Consider the following 21,137-nt stretch of genomic DNA (forward strand, 5'->3'; position numbering starts at 1 on the left):
GTGCTGTGAAGTGTGTAAACCTGGCGATTCACAGACCTGTACCCCTGGGGCTAATAATACATTATATGTTTATTAAAAAATAAAAAAATTTTAAAGAAATAAAATGACAAGATAATGATAAATGACTTACCTTCAGCACAAAGAATGGTGACACTGAGGCTAGAGACACACAGCAAATTGGTCTGATGTGAACACAGCATGATTTTTCAAAGACAATCTTTATACATTCCATGTTCTTCACCCTGGAATTTGCCAAAGAAATGTTTTATTATGGTTATTCATATTCTCATCTAGTGGATATAAAAACAAATTGGAGACTTTGTTATTATTAACAGCTCTGCATTGCATAAAGAAAAGCTGAAAATGTAAGCCTCCTCATATGTAGCTTGATTTCTCCTTGAAATAAAGTGTTCTAGCTTAATGCATTATATTTCCTGTTTGTAATTTGTCTACTCCATTAGAATCAGAAGCTAACTTCCATTAGTCAAATTGAGAAATAATAGCATTATTTTAAAAAAAAACCAAAACTCAAATTTGGGGGGACGCTTGGGTGGCTCAGATGGTTAAGCATCTAACTCTTGCTTTTGGCTCAGGTCATGATCTCAAGGGTGTGAGATCGAGCCACCATCAGGTGACGACTTAGCAGGGATTCTGCTTGAGATTCTCTCTGCCCTTACCCACCACCCCACACCCCCAACACATGTACTCTTTCTCTCTCTCTTTAAAATAAATAAATAAATCTTTTTTTTTAAGTCAAGTTTTTTTTAAATGAAAACTTTAAGTAAAAAATTTTATCATACAACTTTTTAAAAATTATTATTAGATCAATAGGTATGTGTTAAAAATACAGGGTTCTGTAACAAGCTATAACTAAGTAAGTCTTCTGTGTTTGTCTTAGGTCAGTATGATGGCAAAGGAAAGCCAATGCCAGAATACCATGCACGAATCTCTGGGTTTGATGAGCGGGTAGGTGCCAGTGTTTGTGACTGTTGCCAGTGTTTAACAAGTATTGGTGAGTAACTATTGGATGAAGGAAGAGGAAATAGTCATAAGTAGCTTGAAGGCCTATTTCTCTTGTACTATATTCTGTCCTGAAAGTATTTACATAGGAGCAAAATTTCTCATCAGTCACACCTGATTTCTGTAAAGATTGTGAGTGTGAGTTCTTCAGATATAAGATTGACGTATTTGTCTTTACTAAAGAAAAGACAATTACCCATCGTGATCTCAAATGCACAGAGTATTCTGATCCTATTACATATTGAATCTCTTAATATAATGCTTCAGTGTTTCAGTGTACAAACTCAGAATAAACTTTGTGTGTGTATCTATCTTAAAACGTATGTAGAATTAAATTGATTTTAGGAAGTTTGTATGTTGCTCATTACTAAGGATATCCACATTTATAAGCAATCATTTGTAATAAGGGACATGCAGTTTCTAGAGGCACAGCAGTAGGGCATAAACAGGTAACAAATACTTTGCTGGCACTAGGTTCTCTTATTATTTTTCTGTCACTTCACTCGGCCCTCAAAGAGAGGTCTCTCTTTGAGGAATGTGTGCCAACCAGCCTTACTTTCCTCTCTTGATAATGATATGATCAGCTGTTCTGTCAGATTCTTACACTGCATCTAAAATATTTTCTTAATTTTTAAAGGTAAAAGTCATGGCGTCTATCAGAAAGCCAAAGCGCATCATCATCCGAGGCCATGATGAGAAAGAATACCCTTTCCTTGTCAAGGGGGGTGAAGACCTGCGGCAGGACCAGCGGATCGAGCAACTCTTTGAAGTCATGAATGTCCTCCTTTCTCAGGATGCTGCCTGTAGCCAGAGAAACATGCAGTTGAAGACCTACCATGTCATACCCATGACCTCCAGGTAGGACCAATGTACACAGTCATTCTAGAACAGACTTATGTGAATGGAAATTCTAGCACGGAGCCAAATCCTTGTTTAAGGTTACAGAGGTGGGATTGGAGGTCACTTGACAATTTGGTATTTAAGCTTTCACAAAGACTGGGCTAAGCAGAACTAATAAACACTTATAAATCTATGATTTTCAGATTTAATGTGGAGAAGGTAAATAACTGACATGAAGAAATCTGTTCTGCTTTGATTCTACGGAACTTTTTTCTAGGAAAAACAGTTAGGGTTTGTGTTCATAAACTATTCTCTTTTTCAGATTAGGACTAATTGAATGGATTGAAAATACTTTTACCTTGAAGGACTTTCTTTTGAGTAACATGTCACGAGAGGAGAAAGCAGCTTATACAAGGTGATGTGGAGCCTAAATACTCCTCCATCTCTGTGCAGACACATCCTGCAACCTGGTTATTCCCCAGTCGTAATCTCCCTGAGTAATGTTAAGTTTATATTAAGTTTTCTCTACCTCGTGTTTCTAGTGACATTTCTGGTTTCCTTCTAATTTGGGGCTCTGAGCCACACCCTGGCTAGTTGTTTTCTCCACTTCTCTCTGGGTTTATAAACTAAATGAAGTAGAGGGTTCCAAACAGTAGCTGCGTAAATTTTACCACAATGAAAAAAAAAAGTATTAGCTTTGCAACAACGACAACAACAACAACAAAAAATCTTGAAGGAAATAAAATAAATAGTAAGATTAGCAGCTAACATTTGATTAAACATTTTCTGCATGCTAGGCAGTATTCTCAGCTCTTAATCCGTATGAAGTCATTTCTTTCTTACAAAAACCTACAAGTTATTATTAACACTTCTGTACAGATGAGAAAGTTAAGGCCCAGAGAGGTTATGTAACTTGTCCTAGGCTGCCCAGCATATAAATGGGATAGCTAGGATTATTAGTGATTAATTCTAGGTCATGATATTGGTGCTTTTTATTTTTCTTTATCCTTTTATATTTTCCAAGTTTTCAACAATGAACATACATTTTTAATCAGAAAGGGATTTTTTGTTTTTTGTTTCTGTGAAGAAAAATAAGGACAACATTGAAAGACATTTTGAAGAGGAGTTGACAAATTTTGATGACTATTAGATGAAGGAAGAGGAAATGGTGATAAATAGCTTCAAGGCCTATTTCTCTTCATTGTACTCTATTCTGTCCTGAAAGTACTTACATGGGAGCAAAATTCTCACCAGTCAAAAATGATTTCTGTAAAATTAAGCATTTTCTTATCAAACTCATGCTCCTGCTAAATAAGGCTGAGTTTATGAATTTTTAATATGAGTCCTTTGTGTACAGTTGTTTCTGCATTCCCTGGAAGATAAGGAAACTGATGGACAGTACTTTCTGGAGTCAGGAAGTCCAGATCTCACGCCAGTGCTAACTTACAGTGGTTCTGACTTACAGAAGGAATCGTGAAAAAATGACTTGCCTTTCCCTTGTTCCCATGCCTCCATTTCTAAGATGAGATAGTATAAGATACATAAGTTAAACATAGGTATCAATGGAGTTTAAAGTGCTTTTCAAATACGAAGTTTATAAATTACTTCCCACTACCTTTTTGAAACAAGGCACTTCCAGCCCCTATTAGTAAAATCATTGCTACTTTTTTCTTAATTTGTGTGTTGCAGTTTTCCAACCTAAATATTTTCGTCCCAAATGAAACTTGGAGAGAATTTAGACTGAAATGGAAAGCTATATTGTGGAATTAACTTAGTAGCAACTCAGAAAAGATTCACTCTAAGTGATTGAACTACTAACACATAAAATAGTTCTATCTTTAGATTTCTTTTTAGGAAAACTTGTTAAAGCTTTTGACAAACCCCAAAAGTGGCCAAACTACAAACACATTTCCGGCAGCCCAGTATGCCTTTTGCTTGTGAAGTATTACTAATAGCGTTCTAAATTCAATTCAAAGCCATTGTCATTTAAGAAAATATCGTACTGTATTTAGTATGGATTTTGTATGTATCTGCATACTTGAAGTGGTGAAGAAAAAGTGTGGCAATCCAAACAGACTTCACCCATCTTCAACACATAATTTGTGGCCTTTTAGTTTGTAGTAGTAATATCATTTATCACTTCTTGTCTACTCTAAGTAAGTTGTTACGGTTCTTTTCCACTACCTGATTTTTAGAACCATATGCCTGGATCCTAAACACTTAGGTCTAGTTCATCTTGTTCCTCTCTGTATGAAGTGGAAATTGATTGTATCTGATCATTTTGTGCCTGAATCTTTGCATAGAAAGTAGCTTTGGTTTCTTTAGGAGTAACTAAGAATGAATAATAATATGTTGAGATTCTACATCCAGAGTAGCATGGGTTCAGTGTTAATATTGAATATGATTAAAAGTCATAGTTCTTTCCCTGGTTCTTCATTATTTTTCAATGAATTCTTGGTGATCTTTGCCACTGAAATCACTATAATGCTAAATATCTTCCTATGGCTGATCCCTTTTTCCTGCTTGTCAGTGATCCCAAAGCACCGCCATGTGAATATAGAGACTGGCTGGCAAAGATGTCTGGGAAATACGATGTTGCTGCTTACATGGCAATGTTTAAGTAAGTTTTGTTTTGATTTTCCGTCTTACTAACTAGTTATTTCTTCTCAAAGTTGCATGTTACTTTGGTTTCTTAGGAAGTTTTGCCTTGGGCGCCTGGGTGGCTCAGTCGGTTAGGCATCTTCCTTTGGCTCAGGTCATGATCTCAGGGTCCTGGGATCGAGCCCCACATCAGGCTCCTGCTCAGCAGGAAGTCTGATTTTCCCTCTCCCTTTACCCATCCTGCCCTGCTGGTGTTCTCTCTCTCTCTCTCATGCTCTCCTTCTCTCTCAAATAAATAAATAAAATCTTTAAAAAAAAAAGTTTTGCCTCAGATCATCAAAACCTAGTTATTTGATACTTGAGCTTCAATATAAATAATTTTAAATTTTAAATCTCAAGTCATAGAAATTTGTTCTAATTAGACATTTTCTATTAAATCATAGGGCAGCTAGTCGTTCTGAAACAGTCACATCTTTTAGAAGGAGAGAAAGTAAAGTGCCAGCTGATCTCTTAAAGTAAGTATCCTTCTGACTGTACAAACCAGTTGATGGTGTAACAGAGACTACAAAGGTCTTGTCTCCCTCCTCCAGGCGGGCCTTTCTGAAGATGAGCACAGGCCCTGAGGCCTTCCTGGCACTTCGCTCCCACTTTGCCAACTCTCATGCTCTTATGTGTATTAGCCACTGGATTCTGGGCATTGGAGACAGACATCTGAACAATTTCATGATAAGCATGGAGACAGGTGGAATGATCGGAATCGACTTTGGACATGCATTTGGATCAGCTACTCAGGTATGCTAACCTTGCCTTTGTTGTTCTTGGCTGATTTAGAACCATAGTCATAGGACCTTCTGGAAATTGGATGGTTTTTAAGGAAGAAATGACATATCAATTAGCTTGGTTTGTCATGGTCATAAAATTTGACATTCTTGCAGAATAAGGGATAATCTCAACTTTGTTTTGGCCTTGTTCAAACAGGTTACAGAAGGTGTGGTGATGAATTATATAATCAAAGCCAAGAATAACATGTGTTCCTATAAAAAGGGAAGACTGTAAGAAGGTTTTATGAAGCCCCTTAATGTAAATGTCTTCCACAAGATGTGATACAATACAAATCTTTCCTCTGACATTAAATACTGAATGTTTTCAGTTGTACTTGTAAATGTCTGCAGGCTGTGTGGTCCTACACAGATAGGTTTGTGCATTGCAAAGATGACTGTGTTGATTACTCTTGGCCACTGTGGATTCACATCTGTGTAGCTAATTCCAAGAAAAGAAGAGTTCATATTTTCACTGTGAATAATAAGTAACTTTGGAAGGATGTTTTGTGCCTTTTCTTTTGTGATTTCTAGTTCATATGTTCTCCTTTTTATACATATTTTTTTCTCTTTAGTTTCTGCCAGTCCCCGAGTTGATGCCTTTTCGTCTGACACGCCAATTTACCAATCTGATGTTACCAATGAAAGAAGCAGGTGTTATGTCCAGTGTCATGGTGCATGCACTGAGAGCCTTCCGCTCACACTCTGACCTGCTCGTTAACACCATGGACGTGTTCGTAAAGGAACCTTCCTTCGACTGGAAAGTAGGCTTGTTTATATGCACTTTTCATTTTTATTACATTTGCCAGGGACTGATCTGGCATCTCTTACTATATGAAGGAAATACATCAAATTGTATTTATTAAAATATTTAATTGTTTTGTGTAGTATTTCTTAAATTAACATTTGGGGTCAGTTGACCTGAAAAACCATGTAAGAAACATAATCTTCATTTGGAGAAAACTGTTGTTTCAAATGAATATATTTCTAACAAAGAGTTAATATAGACCCATCGGTGATAGGTCTGATTTCTGAGAAAATTTTAGCTTAAAATCTGTTCCATGTGAGGGTCCTTGATTTGACACATAGTGCTTTATTAAATGTTGAGGTTCTTCATAATACATCCCCAAAAGAATGAAGGTTAGTGATGGCATCCTTGATACTGTGTGATACTTAACTGCCATCCCTCACTGTCATTGACACTGTTATGTGCAGTACTATTAGAATGTATATAAAAAGCTATAAAGCTCTCTCCAGTTAAAGATATTTATTTTAAAATCATTGCTTGTTCAGTCTGTTTGGATGTGATCATATAAACTGTTATAATAAGCAGAGAATATCCTGTTCTTTTCCTTTAGAATTTTGAACAGAAAATGCTAAAAAAAGGAGGATCATGGATTCAAGAAATAAACGTAACTGAAAAAAATTGGTATCCCCGGCAAAAAATACATTATGCTAAGAGAAAGTTAGCAGGTGCCAACCCAGCAGTTATTACTTGGTAAGATGGTTATTTTTGAAGAAAAAAAAAAGACACCAACATGCTACTATTTACTGAAGAATTACCAATGTATAAAGTCCTGAATACTTTCCATTTAGCCTGTGATGTTAGCATTATTATCCTCATTTTACAAATGAAAAAAAGCATGGCTTAAGGAGGTTGACTTCTCTAAGGCTGGGCAGGGTCCATATCTTGGAATGCTATGTATTTGGCCTCTGCCTTTTTGGCACAGTCTTTAGGTCAGTACCTAGAATAACCTGTACCAATGTGAGGAACAGCAGGAGCATTTTTTTTTTTTTTTTTAACGATTTTATTTATTTATTTATTTATTAGAGAGAGAGAAAGTGAGCATGAGTCAGGGCAGGGGTGGGAGGCAGGAGGCAAAGGAAGAGGGAAAAGCAAACTCCCCACTGAGCAGGGAGCCTGATGTGGGACTCAGTCCCTGAGCCAAAGGCAGATGCTTAACCAACTGAGCCACTCAGGCACCCCCAGCAGGAGCATTTTTTAGACAATTACAATAACATTTTTGTATATAAGAGGAGATTTAGATTCTAAATTTGCTTCTATCCTTTTTAAGACAAAATGTGATCTTAGTGGGCATAGCACACAGGTGTGGAGAACATAGTATGGGCTAACCCCACATTGGGTTAGCCTTTAAGTTAGCTTCAGAAATGTTTCTTGTTGAGGTCTAATGCAAACAAATTTATAGAAATGTTTCACAAGAGGGGAAAAAGTTGGACTTTACAATTAAGTAACAGTAAATGGCAATCTATGGTCAGTTAGGGTATGAATGGTTTTTTCAATAAATGGTTCTGGCAAAGGAATAAAAGTGGATCCTTATTTCACACCATACATAAAAATTAATGCAGAATGGATCAAAGACCTAAATATAAGAGCTAAAACTATAAAATATTCAAAGAAGCACAGAAGCGGATCTTGATGATCTGTATTTGGCATCTGTCATTTTTAGGTATAACACCAAAAAGCACAAGCAAGGAAAGAAGAAATAGGTAAATTCATCAAAACTTAAAAGTTTTGTGTTTGGGGCGCCTGGGTGGCTCAGTTGTTAAGCGTCTGCCTTCGGCTCAGGTCATGATATCAGGTTCCTGGGATCAAGCCCTGCATTGGGCTCCCTGCTCAGCAGGAAGCCTGCTTCTCTCTCTCCCACTCCCTGTGCTTGTGTTTCCTCTCTCACGGTGTCTCTCTCTGTCAAATAAGTAAATAAAATCTAAAAAAAAAAAAAAAAAAATGTTCTGTGCTTCACAGGATACCATTAAGAAAGTAAAAAGACAGCTCCACAAAATGGGAGAAAATATTTGAAAGTCATAGCTGATAAGGGACTTGTATCGAGAATACATTTTTAAAAATCTCTTAAAACTCAATAAAAAGACAACCCAATTTAAAAATGACCAAAGGATTTGAGCAGACGTTTCTCTAAAGAAGGTGTATAAATGACCAAGTAGCATATGGAAAGATGCTCAAAGTTATTAGTCATCAGAGAAATACAAAGAGAGGTACCACTCCACACCCACTAGAATGGTATAATTAAAAAATGGAATATAGGGCTCCCTGGGTGGCACATTCGGTTGAACATTTGACTCTGATATTCTCTCTCTCTTTTTTTTTAATCATTTATTTATTTGACAGAGCAAGATCACAAGTAGGCAGAGAGAGGTGGGGAAAACAGGCTCCCCGCCGAGCAGAGAGCCGGACACCGGACTTGATCTTGACTCTTCTATAAGTGATGAGAGGGAATATTTGGATAGGATAGCTAGGAATACAGGCAACAAGGGAAAAATAATGAATGGTCCATGTTTTTGTATTTGTTTAATCTTTTTTACAGTGATGAGCTGTTCCTGGGCCATGAGAAGGCGCTTGCCTTTGGAGATTATGTGGCTGTAGCACGAGGAAGCAAAGATCACAACATTCGTGCCCAACAACCAGAGAGTGGGCTATCAGAAGAGGCTCAAGTAAAGTGCTTGATTGACCAGGCAACAGACCCCAACATCCTTGGTAGAACTTGGCAAGGATGGGAGCCCTGGATGTGAAGAACTGTGGGAGTCAGCAGATAAAAAGCATGAGAGTATTTGAAGAATCTCCTAAACTTGGGACACCTGGGTGGCTCAAATGGTTAAGCATCTGCCTTTAGCTCAGGTCGTGATCCCAGATCCTAGGATCGAGCCCCGCATCGGGCTCCCAGCTCAAGAGAGAGCCTGCTTCCCCCTCTGCTTCTCCCTCTCTCCCCTGCTCATGCTCTGTCACTCTATCTCAAATGAATAAATAAAATCTTAAAAAAAAAAAATCTCCTAAACTTTCATCTACAGCCATCAATGTGCTGATTTTCCTGAAGCACTGAACAGAAGAAATCTATTTTAGTGGTAAAGTCTTGTAGCTGGAGTTTAATCAAGATCATGATGAATAAGTGAATATTGGTATAAATGAATGATTAGATTATAAACAAAGGTTTGGTTGGGATTGTAATGGGCTTAAAGTGGGAAAAAATATATATCTAGGCCCAGACAAGAATTAAACCAAGAATATGGCATATTACAAGTACTATGACTTAGATAAACCAGCTACTTAATAAATGGTGTATGAACATTCCATGCAGTATTCTCATTAGTAATTATGACACATTGGAAATAACACCCAGAAGACCTTATCACTAAGATTTTATGAGAGTAAAGCCAATAGCGTAAGTGATAAAATGTTACCTTATATTAGTACAGGAATAATGAATGGCTCATAATATTTAGAAATGATTGCTTTTGAGATTTTAGGATATTTGCCTAGGCTATCCTTTATTTTATTCTCTTCTGTTTTAGACATTTTATGATAGATTTTTTTCTTTAGAAAAGAAAGTATTTAGGAGAGATTAAAGAGCTTGGTCTGGGACGCCTGGGTGGCTCAGTTGGTTAAGCAGCTGCCTTCGGCTCAGGTCATGATCCCAGCGTCCTGGGATCGAGTCCCACATCGGGCCCCTTGCTCGGCAGGGAACCTGCTTCGCTCTCTGCCTCTGCCTGCCACTCTGTCTGCCTGTGCTCTCTCTCTCTCTCTCTAATGAATAAAATCTTTAAAAATTTAAAAAAAAATTTTTTTTTTAAAATTTAAAGAGCTTGGTCTTAGCACTCATTTTTGCTACTCATATCCACAATAGGAAGATGGATAAAAGTGCATAGCATCCCAGACTCAGAATTTCTAACTTCAAGAATTGCAAGTATGGTGATAGGGATAGCACACAGCATTTCAAGTCTAGGAAAAAACAAAACCTTTGGAAATGAATTTCTTACTTGGAGAGAAAATATGCATTCCAAAACAACAAGATCAAATTATGAAATACAAAAATGGCTCCCTTTCCTTCATAGAATCTCTACCCCTCATCTAATCCTGCACACACCTGAACTGATTTCAGGCTGGCTCTCAGCTTTTTGTTATTGTTTCTTTAAACATTTATATTTGGAGACTCTTGTATGCTTTTGAAAAATAATAATCTTAGGAATATGAAACATACAGATTTTTTCCTAAAGTAGTGTATAGCTCTTACACAGTTTCAGGAGCAAAATGTTTACCTTATAAAATATTTCATTATACTACTCGACAAAGTCATTCTGATAAATACGGGTTGAATCCATTATGATTAAAAATAAAACATTATATTCTCAACAAATGGTATTATATTAAACCAAAGAAATTACATCTCAAAAATAAGCGATTGTGTATATGAAAATCCAGTATACCCATAATCTAGTAAATATTCTTTACTAAACACATAACCAAAAAAAAAAAAACTACCTTGATGTTGATTATAGTATCTTTTTCTTTAACAGCTAACCATTTTTGCTTGTGTCTTGATAATGTGGGATGTATTCCATATGTTATGGGAAACCCTGTTTTTTAAGGACTATTTTTTGTCAGTATAAGTTCATTGTTACAAGATGACTATGTATAGGAGTCCACTTTCAAAGCTGTCTGCTTGAAATTGTATCCAAACCTATGAGACTGCAGTAAAAACTTACTGTATACAGTTTTCAGAGACATTTGCACAGCTGCTCAGGATGGTAAATGACCTCATTACACGTAGAGGGCTACATGTCCAAGACATATCTTGTCTCCAAACTTCAACCCTGTGATTCTTGGCTGAATAAAGAAACTTGTTTGGAAAACAGGAAATAGAAGACACCTGTACTGATTATAAAGAAATATGAATAGTATCAGGAAGATTCTTGGGATTTTCTATTTGTAGGATCAGGTTATCTGATAATAGTTTAACCTCTCTAATTTGAGTGCTTTTATTTCTTTTTTCTTGCCTAATTGCTCTGGCTAGAAGATACAGTACAATGTTGAGTAACGATGGTAAAAGTGGGCATCCTTCTTTTGTTTGTCCCTCATCTTTAGGGAGACATTTTCATCTTTCACCATTGAGTGTCATGTTAGCTGTGGGACATTTACACAAATGTCCTTTTATATGTTGATAAAGTTCCCTTCTGTTTTTAGTTTGCTGAGATTTTTATCATTATTAAGTGTTGTCAAATGCTTATTTTGCATTAATTGAGATGAACTTCTGGTTTTTCTTCATTTATGAATGTGAATTATAATGATTGATGTTTAGATGTTGAACCATCCAGCATTGCTGGGATAAATTCTGCTTGGCCATGGTGAATAATCCGTTTATTATGCTGTTGGATTTTGTTTGCCAGTATTTTGTTGAGAATTTTTTTAAATTTTTTTTTAATTTCTTTTCAGTGTTCCAGAATTCATTGTTTATGCACCACACCCAGTGCTCCATGCAATACATGCCCTCCATAATACCCACCACCAGGCTCACCCAACTTCCCACCCTCCATCCCTCCAAAACCCTCAGATCGTTTTTCAGAGTCCACAGTCTCTCATGGTTCGGTTCATCTCCCCCTCCAATTTGCCCCAACTCCCTTCTCTCCATCTCCCCATGTCCTCTATGTTATTCCTTATGCTCCACAAATAAGCAAAAACATATGGTAATTGACTCTCTCTGCTTGACTTATTTCATTCAGCATAATCTCTTCCAGTCCCATCCATGTTGATACAAAAGTTGGGTATTCATCCTTTCTGATGGAGGCATAATACTCCATAGTATATATGGACCACATCTTCCTTATCCATTCGTCCATTGAAGGGCATCTTGTTTCTTTCCACAGTTTGGTAACTGTGGCCATTGCTGCTATGAACATTGATAATTTTTGAATCAGAGTTCATGAGGGATATTGGTCTCTAGGTTTCTTGTGGAACCTCTAGATTTGGTATCAGGGTAATGATGGTTTTTCAAATGAGTTAGAAAGTTTTCATTTCTCTGTTAATTTTTAGAAAAGTTTGAGAAGGATTGGTGTTAACTCTTTTTTTAAGACTTTAACATTTAGGGCGCCTGGGTGGCTCAGTGGGTTAAGCCTCTGCCTTCAACTCAGGTCATGATCTCAGGGTCCTCGGATCGAGTCCCACATTGGGCTCTCTGCTCGGCAGGGAGCCTGCTTCCTCCTCTCTCTCTGCCTGCCTCTCTGCCTAGTTGTGATCTCTGTCAAATAAATAAATAAAATCTTAAAAAAAAAAAAAAGACTTTAACATTTGTTTTAGAGAGAGTGTGTGTGTACAGGTGGCAGGAGGGGCAGTAGAGATTGAATCCCAAGCAGACTGGTGCTGAGCATGGAGCCCAGTGCGGTGCTTGATCTCACAACCTTGAGAGTGACCTGAACTGAAATCAAGAGTTAGATGCTTAACTGACTGAGCCACCCAAGCGCCCCGTGATTGGTGTTAACTCTTAACTGTTTTATAAAATTCATCACTCAAGTCATCTAGGTGTTGGCCAGCTCTTTGTTGGGAGATTTTTTTTTTTGCATTTATTTTTGTCTTTTTTTTAGATTGAAATATAATTACCGTGTAGTGTTATAGTAGTTTCAGGTATACAATCTAGTGATTACACAATTTTTTTTTTATTCATTTGAGAGAGAATGAGAGAGTGAGCACAAGCCTGGGGAGAGACAGAAGGAGAGAGAAAGGAAGAAGCAGACTCCCTGCTGAGCAGGGAACCTGACATGGGGCTCAATACCAGGATCCAAAGGCAGACACTTAACTAAGCTATTCATTTAAAATCTTCTCACAAAGGAAAGCCCAGATCCAGGTAGTTTCCCTGGTGAATTTTCATCAAATATTTAAAGAAGAAGTAAGACTGATACTTCATCCTAGCCTCGGCAATCAGACAACAAAAAGAAATTAAAGGCTTCCAAATCAGCAAAGAAGTCAAACTATCACTCTTTGCAGATGATATGATACTTAATGTAGAAAACCCAAAAGACTCCACTCCAAAACTGCTAGAACTTGTACAGAAATTCAGTAAAATGTCAGGATATAAAATCAATGCACAGAAGTCATTTGCATTTCTTTACACCAACCACAAGACAGAAGAAAGAGAAATTAAGGACTCAATCCCATTTACAATTGTACCCCAAACCATAAGATACCTAGGAATAAACCTAACCAAAGAAACCAAGAATCTGTACTCAGAAAACTATAAATACTCATGAAAAAAATTGAGGAAGACACAAAGAAATAGAAAAACGTTCCATGTTCATGGATTGGAAGAATAAATATTGTGAACATGTCTATGCTACCTAAAGCAATCTACATGTTTAATGCAATCCCTATCAAAATACCATCCACTTTTTTCAAAGAAATGGAACAAATAATCCTAAAATTTATATGGAACCAGAAAAGACCTTGAATAGCCAGAGGAATGTTGAAAAAGAAAGCCAAAGTTGGTGGCATCACAATTCCGGACTTCAAACTCTATTACAAAGCTATAATCATCAAGACAGTATGGTACTGCCACAAAAACAGACACGTAGATCAATGGAACAGAATAGAAAGCCCAGAAATAGACCCTCAACTCTATGATCAATTAATCTTTGAGAAACCAGGAAAGAATGTCCAATGGAAAGAAAACAGTCTCTTCAACAAATGGTGTTGGGGAAATTGGACGGCCACATGCGGAAGAATGAAACTGGACCATTTCCTTACACCACACACGAAAACAGACTCAACTGGATGAAGGACCTCAATGTGAGAAAGGAATCCGTCAAAATCCTTGAGGAGAACACAGGCAGCAACCTCTTCGACCTCAGCCGCAGCAGCAGCAGCGTCTTCCTAGGAACATCGCCAAAGGCCAGGGAAGCAAGGACAATAATGAACTATTGGGACTTCATCAAGATCAAAAGTTTTTGCATAGCAAAGGAAACAGTAAACAAAACCAAAAGACAACTGATAGAATGGGAGAAGATATTTGCAAACAACATATCAGATAAAGGGCTAGTATCCAAGATCTATAAAGAACTTAACCAAACTCAACACCCAGAGAATAATCCAATCAAATGGACAGAGGACATGAACAGACATTTCTGCAAAGAAGACATCCAGATGGCCAACAGACACATGAAAAAGTGCTGCACATCCCTCGGCATCAGGGAAATACAAATCAAAACCATGAGATAGCACCTCACACCAGTCAGAATGGCTAAAATTAACAAATCAGGGAATGACAGTTGCTGGCAAGGATGCAGAGAAAGGGGAACCCTCCTACACTGTTGGTGGGAATGCAAGCTGGTGCAGCCACTCTGAAAAACAGCATGGAGGTTCCTCAAAAAGTTGAAAATAGAGCTACCCTATGACCCACCAGTCGCACTACTGGGTGTTTACCCTAAAGATACAAATGTAGTGATCCGAAGGGGCACGTGCACCCGAATGTTTATAGCAGCAATGTCCACAATAGCCAAACTATGGAATGAACCAAGAAGTCTTTTCATCAGATGAATGGCTAAAGAAGATGTGGTGTATATATGTACAATGGAATACTATGCAGCCATCAAAAGAAATGAAATCTTGCCATTTGCGACAACATGGATGGAACTAGAGGGTATTATGCTTAGCGAAATAAGTCAATTAGAGAAAGACAATTATCATATGATCTCCCTGATAGGAGGAAGTTGAGAGGCAACGTGGGGGGCCTGGGGGGCTAGGAAAGGAATCAAAGAAACAAGATGGGATTGGGAGGGAGACAAATCATAAGAGGCTCTTAATCTCACAAAACAAAGGGAGGGTTTGCTGGGGGAAGGGGGGTAAGGAGAGGGTGGATGCGTTATGGACATGGGGAAGGTATGTGCTATGATGAGTGCTGTGAAGTGTAAACCTGGTGATTCACAAATCTGTACCCCTGGGGCTAATAATACATTATATGTTAATTTAAAAATTTAAAATTTTTTTTAAAAAAAGGACTGACACTTCATAAACATTTCAGAAAATAGAAGAGAAGGGAATGAATACTTCCCAACTTATTCTTTGAGGCTAGTCTCATACAGATAACAAAGCCAGACAGAAACATTGCAAGAAACCTATAGACCAATATCCTTCAAGAATATAGACACAAATTTTTTCTTTTTCTTTTTTTTTTTTTTAAGATTTTATTTATTTGTCAGAGAGAGAACACAAGCAGGCAGAGTGGCAGGCAGAGGCAGAGAAAGAAGCAGACTCCCCGCTGAGCAGGGAGCCTGACGGGCTCCATCCCAGGATCCTGGGATCATGACCTGAGCTGAAGGCAGCCAGTTAACCAACTGAGCCACCCACACGCTCCTCCTCTGCCCATTTTTAAGTGGATTATTTGGGCTTATTGGTGCTGAGTTATATATATTTTGGTTATTAACCCATTACTGGATATATCATTTGTAAATATCTACTCCCATTCAATAGATTGTCTTTTTATTTTGTTGTTTCCTTTGCTGTGCAAAACTTTTTATTTTGATGTAGTCCCAATAACTTTATCTTTGCTTCTGTTTCCTTGCTTCAGGAGACATTTAGAAAAAATGTTTCTGTGGCCAGTGTCAAAGAGATTACTGACTGTGTTCTTCTGGGAGTTTTATGGTTTCAGGTCTCTGCTGGGAGGTTTCTGATGCTAATTCAGTCTTACTAGATATAGGTCTGTTTAGACTTTCTTTTTTATTATTATTATGTTATGTTAGTCACCATACAGTACATCATTAGTTTTTGATGTAGTGTTCCATGATTCATTATTCGCATATAACACCCACTGCTCATTATAACACATGCCCTCCTTAATACCAATCACTGGGCTACAGAAAGAGTGAAAAGGGGCACATGCACCCCAATGTTCATAGCAGCAATGCCCACAATAGCCAAACTGTTTAGACTTTCTATTTCTTCTTGACTCAATTTTGGTAATTTAATATTTCTAGGAATTTATCTTTTTTAAATAGGTTATTTAACATGTTAGTATTTTTATTTCTGTAAGGTTGATAATATCCTCACTTATTGATTTTAGTTATTTCTGTTGTCTTCTTTTTTTTTTTTTTTTTTTTTTGTCTAAAAGAAAATGTGAATTTTGTTGACATCTTCAACCAAATTTTGGTTTGTTGATTTTCTGTTACTTTTCTATACTCTATTTCATTTATCTGTGCTTTAACCTTTGTTATTTCATTAATTTTCTAGCTTTAGGTTTAGTTTGCTCTTTTTTCTTTAGCTCCTGAAGGTGTGGACTTAGGTTATTCATTTGCCATCTTTATTTTTTTAATATTTTATTCATTTATTTCTGAGAGAGAGCGAGAGAGGGAGCTCACAAGCAGGTGCAGTGGCAGACAGAGGAAGAAGCAGCCTCCCCACTAAGCAAGAAGCCTGATGTGGAACTTGATCCCATGACCCTGGGATCATGACCTGAACCAAAAGCAAACTTAATGGTTGAGCCACCCAGGCACCCCACCATCTTTATTTTTTAAATGTAGGTGTTATGTGTGACTATTGTTTTTGCTGCATTATGTTTTGGCATATTGTGTTTTTGTTTTCATTTGTATCAAAGTATTTTCTGAATTTCTTTTGTTATTTCATGTTTGACTCCATTGTTTTAAGAGTGCGTTAATTTCTAAATATTTGGAATTTTCCACTTTCCCTTCTAAAGAAGGAATTGATTTCAAGTTTCATTGCATTTTAGTCAGAAAATAGTTTGCAAGATTTCAATCTATTCAATTTACTGAGATTTGTTTGGTGCCTAACTTGTGGTCTATCCTGGAGAATGCTCCAGGTCCATTTAGAGGAATGTATGTTCTGCTTTTATTGGGTAGAGTGTTCTATATGTCTGTAGGTCTAGTTGGTTTATAGTGCTGTTCAAGCCCCCTATTTCCTAATTGTTCTTTTGTCTAGATGTTCTGTCTCTCTATTATTGAAACTGGGGTCTTGATGTCTCCCAACTGTTATTACAGGTCTAGTTCTCTCTTCACCTCTGTCAATGTTTGCTTCATACATGCGGGAGGGGGACTGCTCTTTGGAAAGTGTTTCTTAATAATTGTTAGATCTTTTTGATGGATTGACCTTTTTTACTGATAATATACTGTGGGTTTTTTTAAGGATTTTTTTTTTAGTAACATATAATGTATTATTTGTTTCAGAGGTACAGATCTGTGATTCATCAATCTTACACAATTCACAGCACTCACCATAGCCCATACCCTCCCCAATGTCCATCACCCAGTCACCCCATCCCTCCTACCCCCCTCCACTCCAACAACCTTCAATTTGTTTCCTGAGATTAAGAGTCTCTTATGTTTTTTCTCCCTCTCTGGTTTTATCCCGTTTCATTTTTTTCCTCTCTTCCTCCATGATCCTCTGCCTTATTTCTCAAATTCTACATATCAGCAAGATTATATGATAATTGTCTTTCTCTGATTGACTTATTTTGCTTCACATAATACCCTCTGGTTCCAGCCACACTGTTGCAAATAGCAAGATTTTGGCTTTTGATGACTGCATAGTTTTCCATTATATATATAATATCCACATATTCTTTATCCATTCATCCACTGATGGATATCTAGGCTCTTTCCATAGTTTGGCTATTGTGGACATTGCTGCTATAAACATTGATGTGCACATGCCCCTTCAGATCACTACATTTCTATTTTGGGGCTAAATACCCAGTAGTACAATTGCTAGGTCATAGGTTAGCTTTTTTTCCTGCTTTTTGAGGATTCTCTGTACTGTTTTTCAGAGTGGCTGCACCAGCTTGCATTTCCACCAACAGTGTAGGAGGGTTCCCCTTTCTCTTCATCCTCTCCAACATCTGTCATTTCCTGACTTGTTAATTTTAGCCATTCTGACTGGTGTGAGGTAGTATCTCATTGTGGTTTTGATTTGTATTTCTCTAATGCTGAGTGCTGTTGAGCACATTTTCATGTGTCTGTTGGCCATATGGATGTCTTCTTTGCAGAAATGTCTGTTCATGTCCTCTGCCCATTTCTTGATTGGATTATTTGTTCTTTGGATTTTGAGTTTGATAAGTTCTCTATAGATTTTGGATACTAGCCCTTTATCAGATATGTCATTTGCAAATATCTTCTCATTCTGTGGGTGGTCTTTTGGTTTTGTTAACTGTTTCCTTTGCTGTGCAAAAACTTTTTATCTTGATGAAGTCCCGATAGTTCATTTTTGCCCTTGCTTCCCTGGCCTTTGGCAATGTTTCTAGGAAGAAGTTGCTGCGACTGAGGTCAAAGAGGTTGCTGCCTGTGTTCTCCTCAAGGATTTTGATGGATTCCTTTCTCACATTGAGGTCTTTCATTCATTTGGAGTCTATTTTTGTATGTGGTGTAAGGAAATGGTCCAGTTTCATTCTTCTGCACGTGGCTGTCCAATTTTCCCAACACCGTTTGTTGAAGAGACTGTCCTTTTTCTATTGGACATTCTTTCCTGCTTTGTCAAAGATTAGTTAACCACAGCATTAAGAGTCCATTTCTGGGCTCTCTCTTCTGTTCCATTGATCTATGTGTCTGTTTTTGTGGCAGTACTATACTGTCTTGATGATTACAGCTTTGCAATAGAGCTTGAAGTCCGGAATTGTGTTGCCACCAGCATTGCTTTTCTTTTTCAACATTCCTCTGGCTATTCGAGGTCTTTTCTGGTTCCATATAAATTTTAGGATTATTTGCTCCATTTCTTTGGAAAAAATGGGTGGTATTTTGATAGGGATTGCATTAAATGTATAGACTGCTCTAGGTAGCATAGACATTTTAACAATATTTGTACTTCAAATCCAGGAACATGGAACATTTTCCATTTCTTTGTGTCTTCCTCATTTCTTTCATGAGTACTTTATAGTTTTCTGAGTATAGATTCTTTGCCTCTTTGGTTAGGTTTATTCCTAGGTATCTTATGGTTTTGGGTGCAATTGTAAATGGGATTGAGTCCTTAATTTCTCTTTCTTCTGTCTTGTTGTTTGGTGTAAAGATGTAAAGAAATGCAACTGATTTCTGTGCATTGATTTTATATCCTGACACTTTACTGAATTCCTGTGTGAGTTCTAGCAGTTTTGGGGTGGAGTCGTTTGGGTTTTCCACATAAAGTGTCACATCATCTGTAAAGAATGAGAATTTTACTTCTTTGCCAATTCTAATCCCTTTTATTTCTTTTGCTGTCTGATCACTGAGGCTTGGACTCCCAGTTACAATGTAGAACAATAGTGGTGAGAGTAGGCATCCTGACCTTAGGGGAATAGCTTTCAGTTTTTCCCCATTGAGGATGATATTTGCTGTGGGTCTTTTGTATATGGCTTATGATATGTATGTATGTTCCCTCTGTCCCTATACTGTGAGGTGTTTTAATCAAGAAAGGATGCTGTAGGGACACCTGGGTAGCTCAGTCGGTTAAGTGGCTGCCTTTGGCTCAGGTCATGATCTCAGCGTCCTGGGATTGAGTCCCACATCGGGCTCCCGGCTCGGTGGGGAGTCTGCTTCTTCCTATCCCTCTGCCTCCCACTCTGCCTACTTGTGTGTGTGTGTGTGTCTCTTTCTCTGTCCAATAAATAAATAAAATCTTAGGGAAAATGCTATATTTTTATATGTATTTTTAAAGATTTTATTTATTTATTTAATAGAGAAAGACAGCTAGAGAGGGAATATAAGCAGGGGGAGTGGGAGAGGGAGAAGCAGGCTTCCCACTGAGCAGGGAGCCTGATATGGGGCTCGATCCCAGGACCCTGGGATCATGACCCAAGCCAAAGGCAGATGCCCAACAAATGAGCCCCCCAGGCACCCAAGATGCTGTACCTTGTCAAATGCTTTTTCTGCATCAATTGAGAGGATCATATGGTTCTTGTCCTTTCTTTTATTAATGTGGTATATCACATTGATTTATGGATGTTGAACCACCCCTGTAGCCCATGAATAAATTCCACTTGGTCGTGGTGAATAATCCTTTTAATGTACTGTTGGATCCTATTGGCTAGTATAAGGTGAGAAATTTGGCATCCATGTTCATCAGGGATATTGGCCTCTAAATCTTTTCATTTGTGTCTTTGTCTGGTTTGGGGATCAAGTTAATGCTGGCCTCATCGAATGAGTTTGGAAGTCTTCCCTCCATTTCTATTTTTTGAAACAGTTTCAGAAGAATAGGTGTTAATTCTTCTCTAAATGTTTGGTAGATGGAGCACCGAGGTGGTTCAGTTGGTTAAGCATCTGCCTTCGGCTCAGGTCATGATCTTTGGGTCCTGGGATCAAGCCTCGTGTTGGGCTTCCTGCTCAGTGGGGAGTCTGCTTCTCCCTCTACTTCTGCTCCTCCCCCACCCTGCTCATGCTCCCCTAGTTTCATTGATTCATTCTATTGTTGTTGTTGTTTTTTAAATTTTCTATATCATTGATTTCTGCTCGAATCTTTATTATGGATTTAGGTTTTATTTACTGTTCCTTTTCCAACTCCTTTAGGTGTAAGATTAGGTTGTGTATGTGAGGCTTTTCTTCTTTCTTGAGGTAGGCCTGTGTTGCTATATACTTCCATCTTAGGACCAACTTTGCTTCATCCCAAAGTTTCTGAACTGTTGTGTCTTCATATTCATTTGTTTCCATGTATTTTTTATTTTTATTTATTTTTGATTTATTTTTAATTTATTTATTTGTTAGAGAGAGAGCGAGCACAGGCAGACAGAGTGGTAGGCAGAGGCAGAGGGAGAAGCAGGCTCCCCGTGGAGCAAGGAGCCCGATGTGGGACTCGATCCCAGGACGCTGGGATCATGACCTGAGCCAAAGGCAGCCGCTTAACCAACTGAGCCACCCAGGCGTCCCTTCCATGTATTTTTTCATCTTTAATTTCCTCATTGACCCATCCATTCTTTTACCTCCATGAATTTGTGTTCCTTCCAAATTTTCTCTTGTGATTGAGTTTTAGTTTTAAAACATTGTGGCCTGAAAATATGCATGGATAATCTCAGGGGTTTTTTTGTAGTTGGTAAGACTTGATTTGTGACCCAGTATGTGATGTATTCTGGAGAATGTTCCATGTACACTCGAGAA

General features: G+C 37.8%; 1 protein-coding gene across 1 annotated transcript in view; it reads left to right on the top strand.

Moving 5' to 3' along the window:
- Positions 1-9,381, top strand: part of PRKDC (protein kinase, DNA-activated, catalytic subunit) — a 230,245-nt gene extending 220,864 nt beyond the window's left edge. Inside the window, exons 78-86 of the mRNA XM_080801920.1 lie at positions 899-966; positions 1,658-1,878; positions 2,183-2,275; positions 4,391-4,480; positions 4,905-4,976; positions 5,052-5,253; positions 5,855-6,043; positions 6,638-6,777; positions 8,621-9,381. Of these exons, the coding sequence (XP_080658046.1) occupies positions 899-966; positions 1,658-1,878; positions 2,183-2,275; positions 4,391-4,480; positions 4,905-4,976; positions 5,052-5,253; positions 5,855-6,043; positions 6,638-6,777; positions 8,621-8,825 (1,280 nt within the window). The 3' untranslated portion in view covers positions 8,826-9,381. The remainder of the gene's footprint in view (positions 1-898; positions 967-1,657; positions 1,879-2,182; positions 2,276-4,390; positions 4,481-4,904; positions 4,977-5,051; positions 5,254-5,854; positions 6,044-6,637; positions 6,778-8,620) is intronic.
- The last annotated feature ends 11,756 nt before the right edge of the window (positions 9,382-21,137 follow it).

This window comes from Martes martes (genome assembly GCF_963455335.1).
Source record: "Martes martes genome assembly, chromosome: 4".
NCBI classification, from domain to species: domain Eukaryota; kingdom Metazoa; phylum Chordata; class Mammalia; order Carnivora; family Mustelidae; genus Martes; species Martes martes.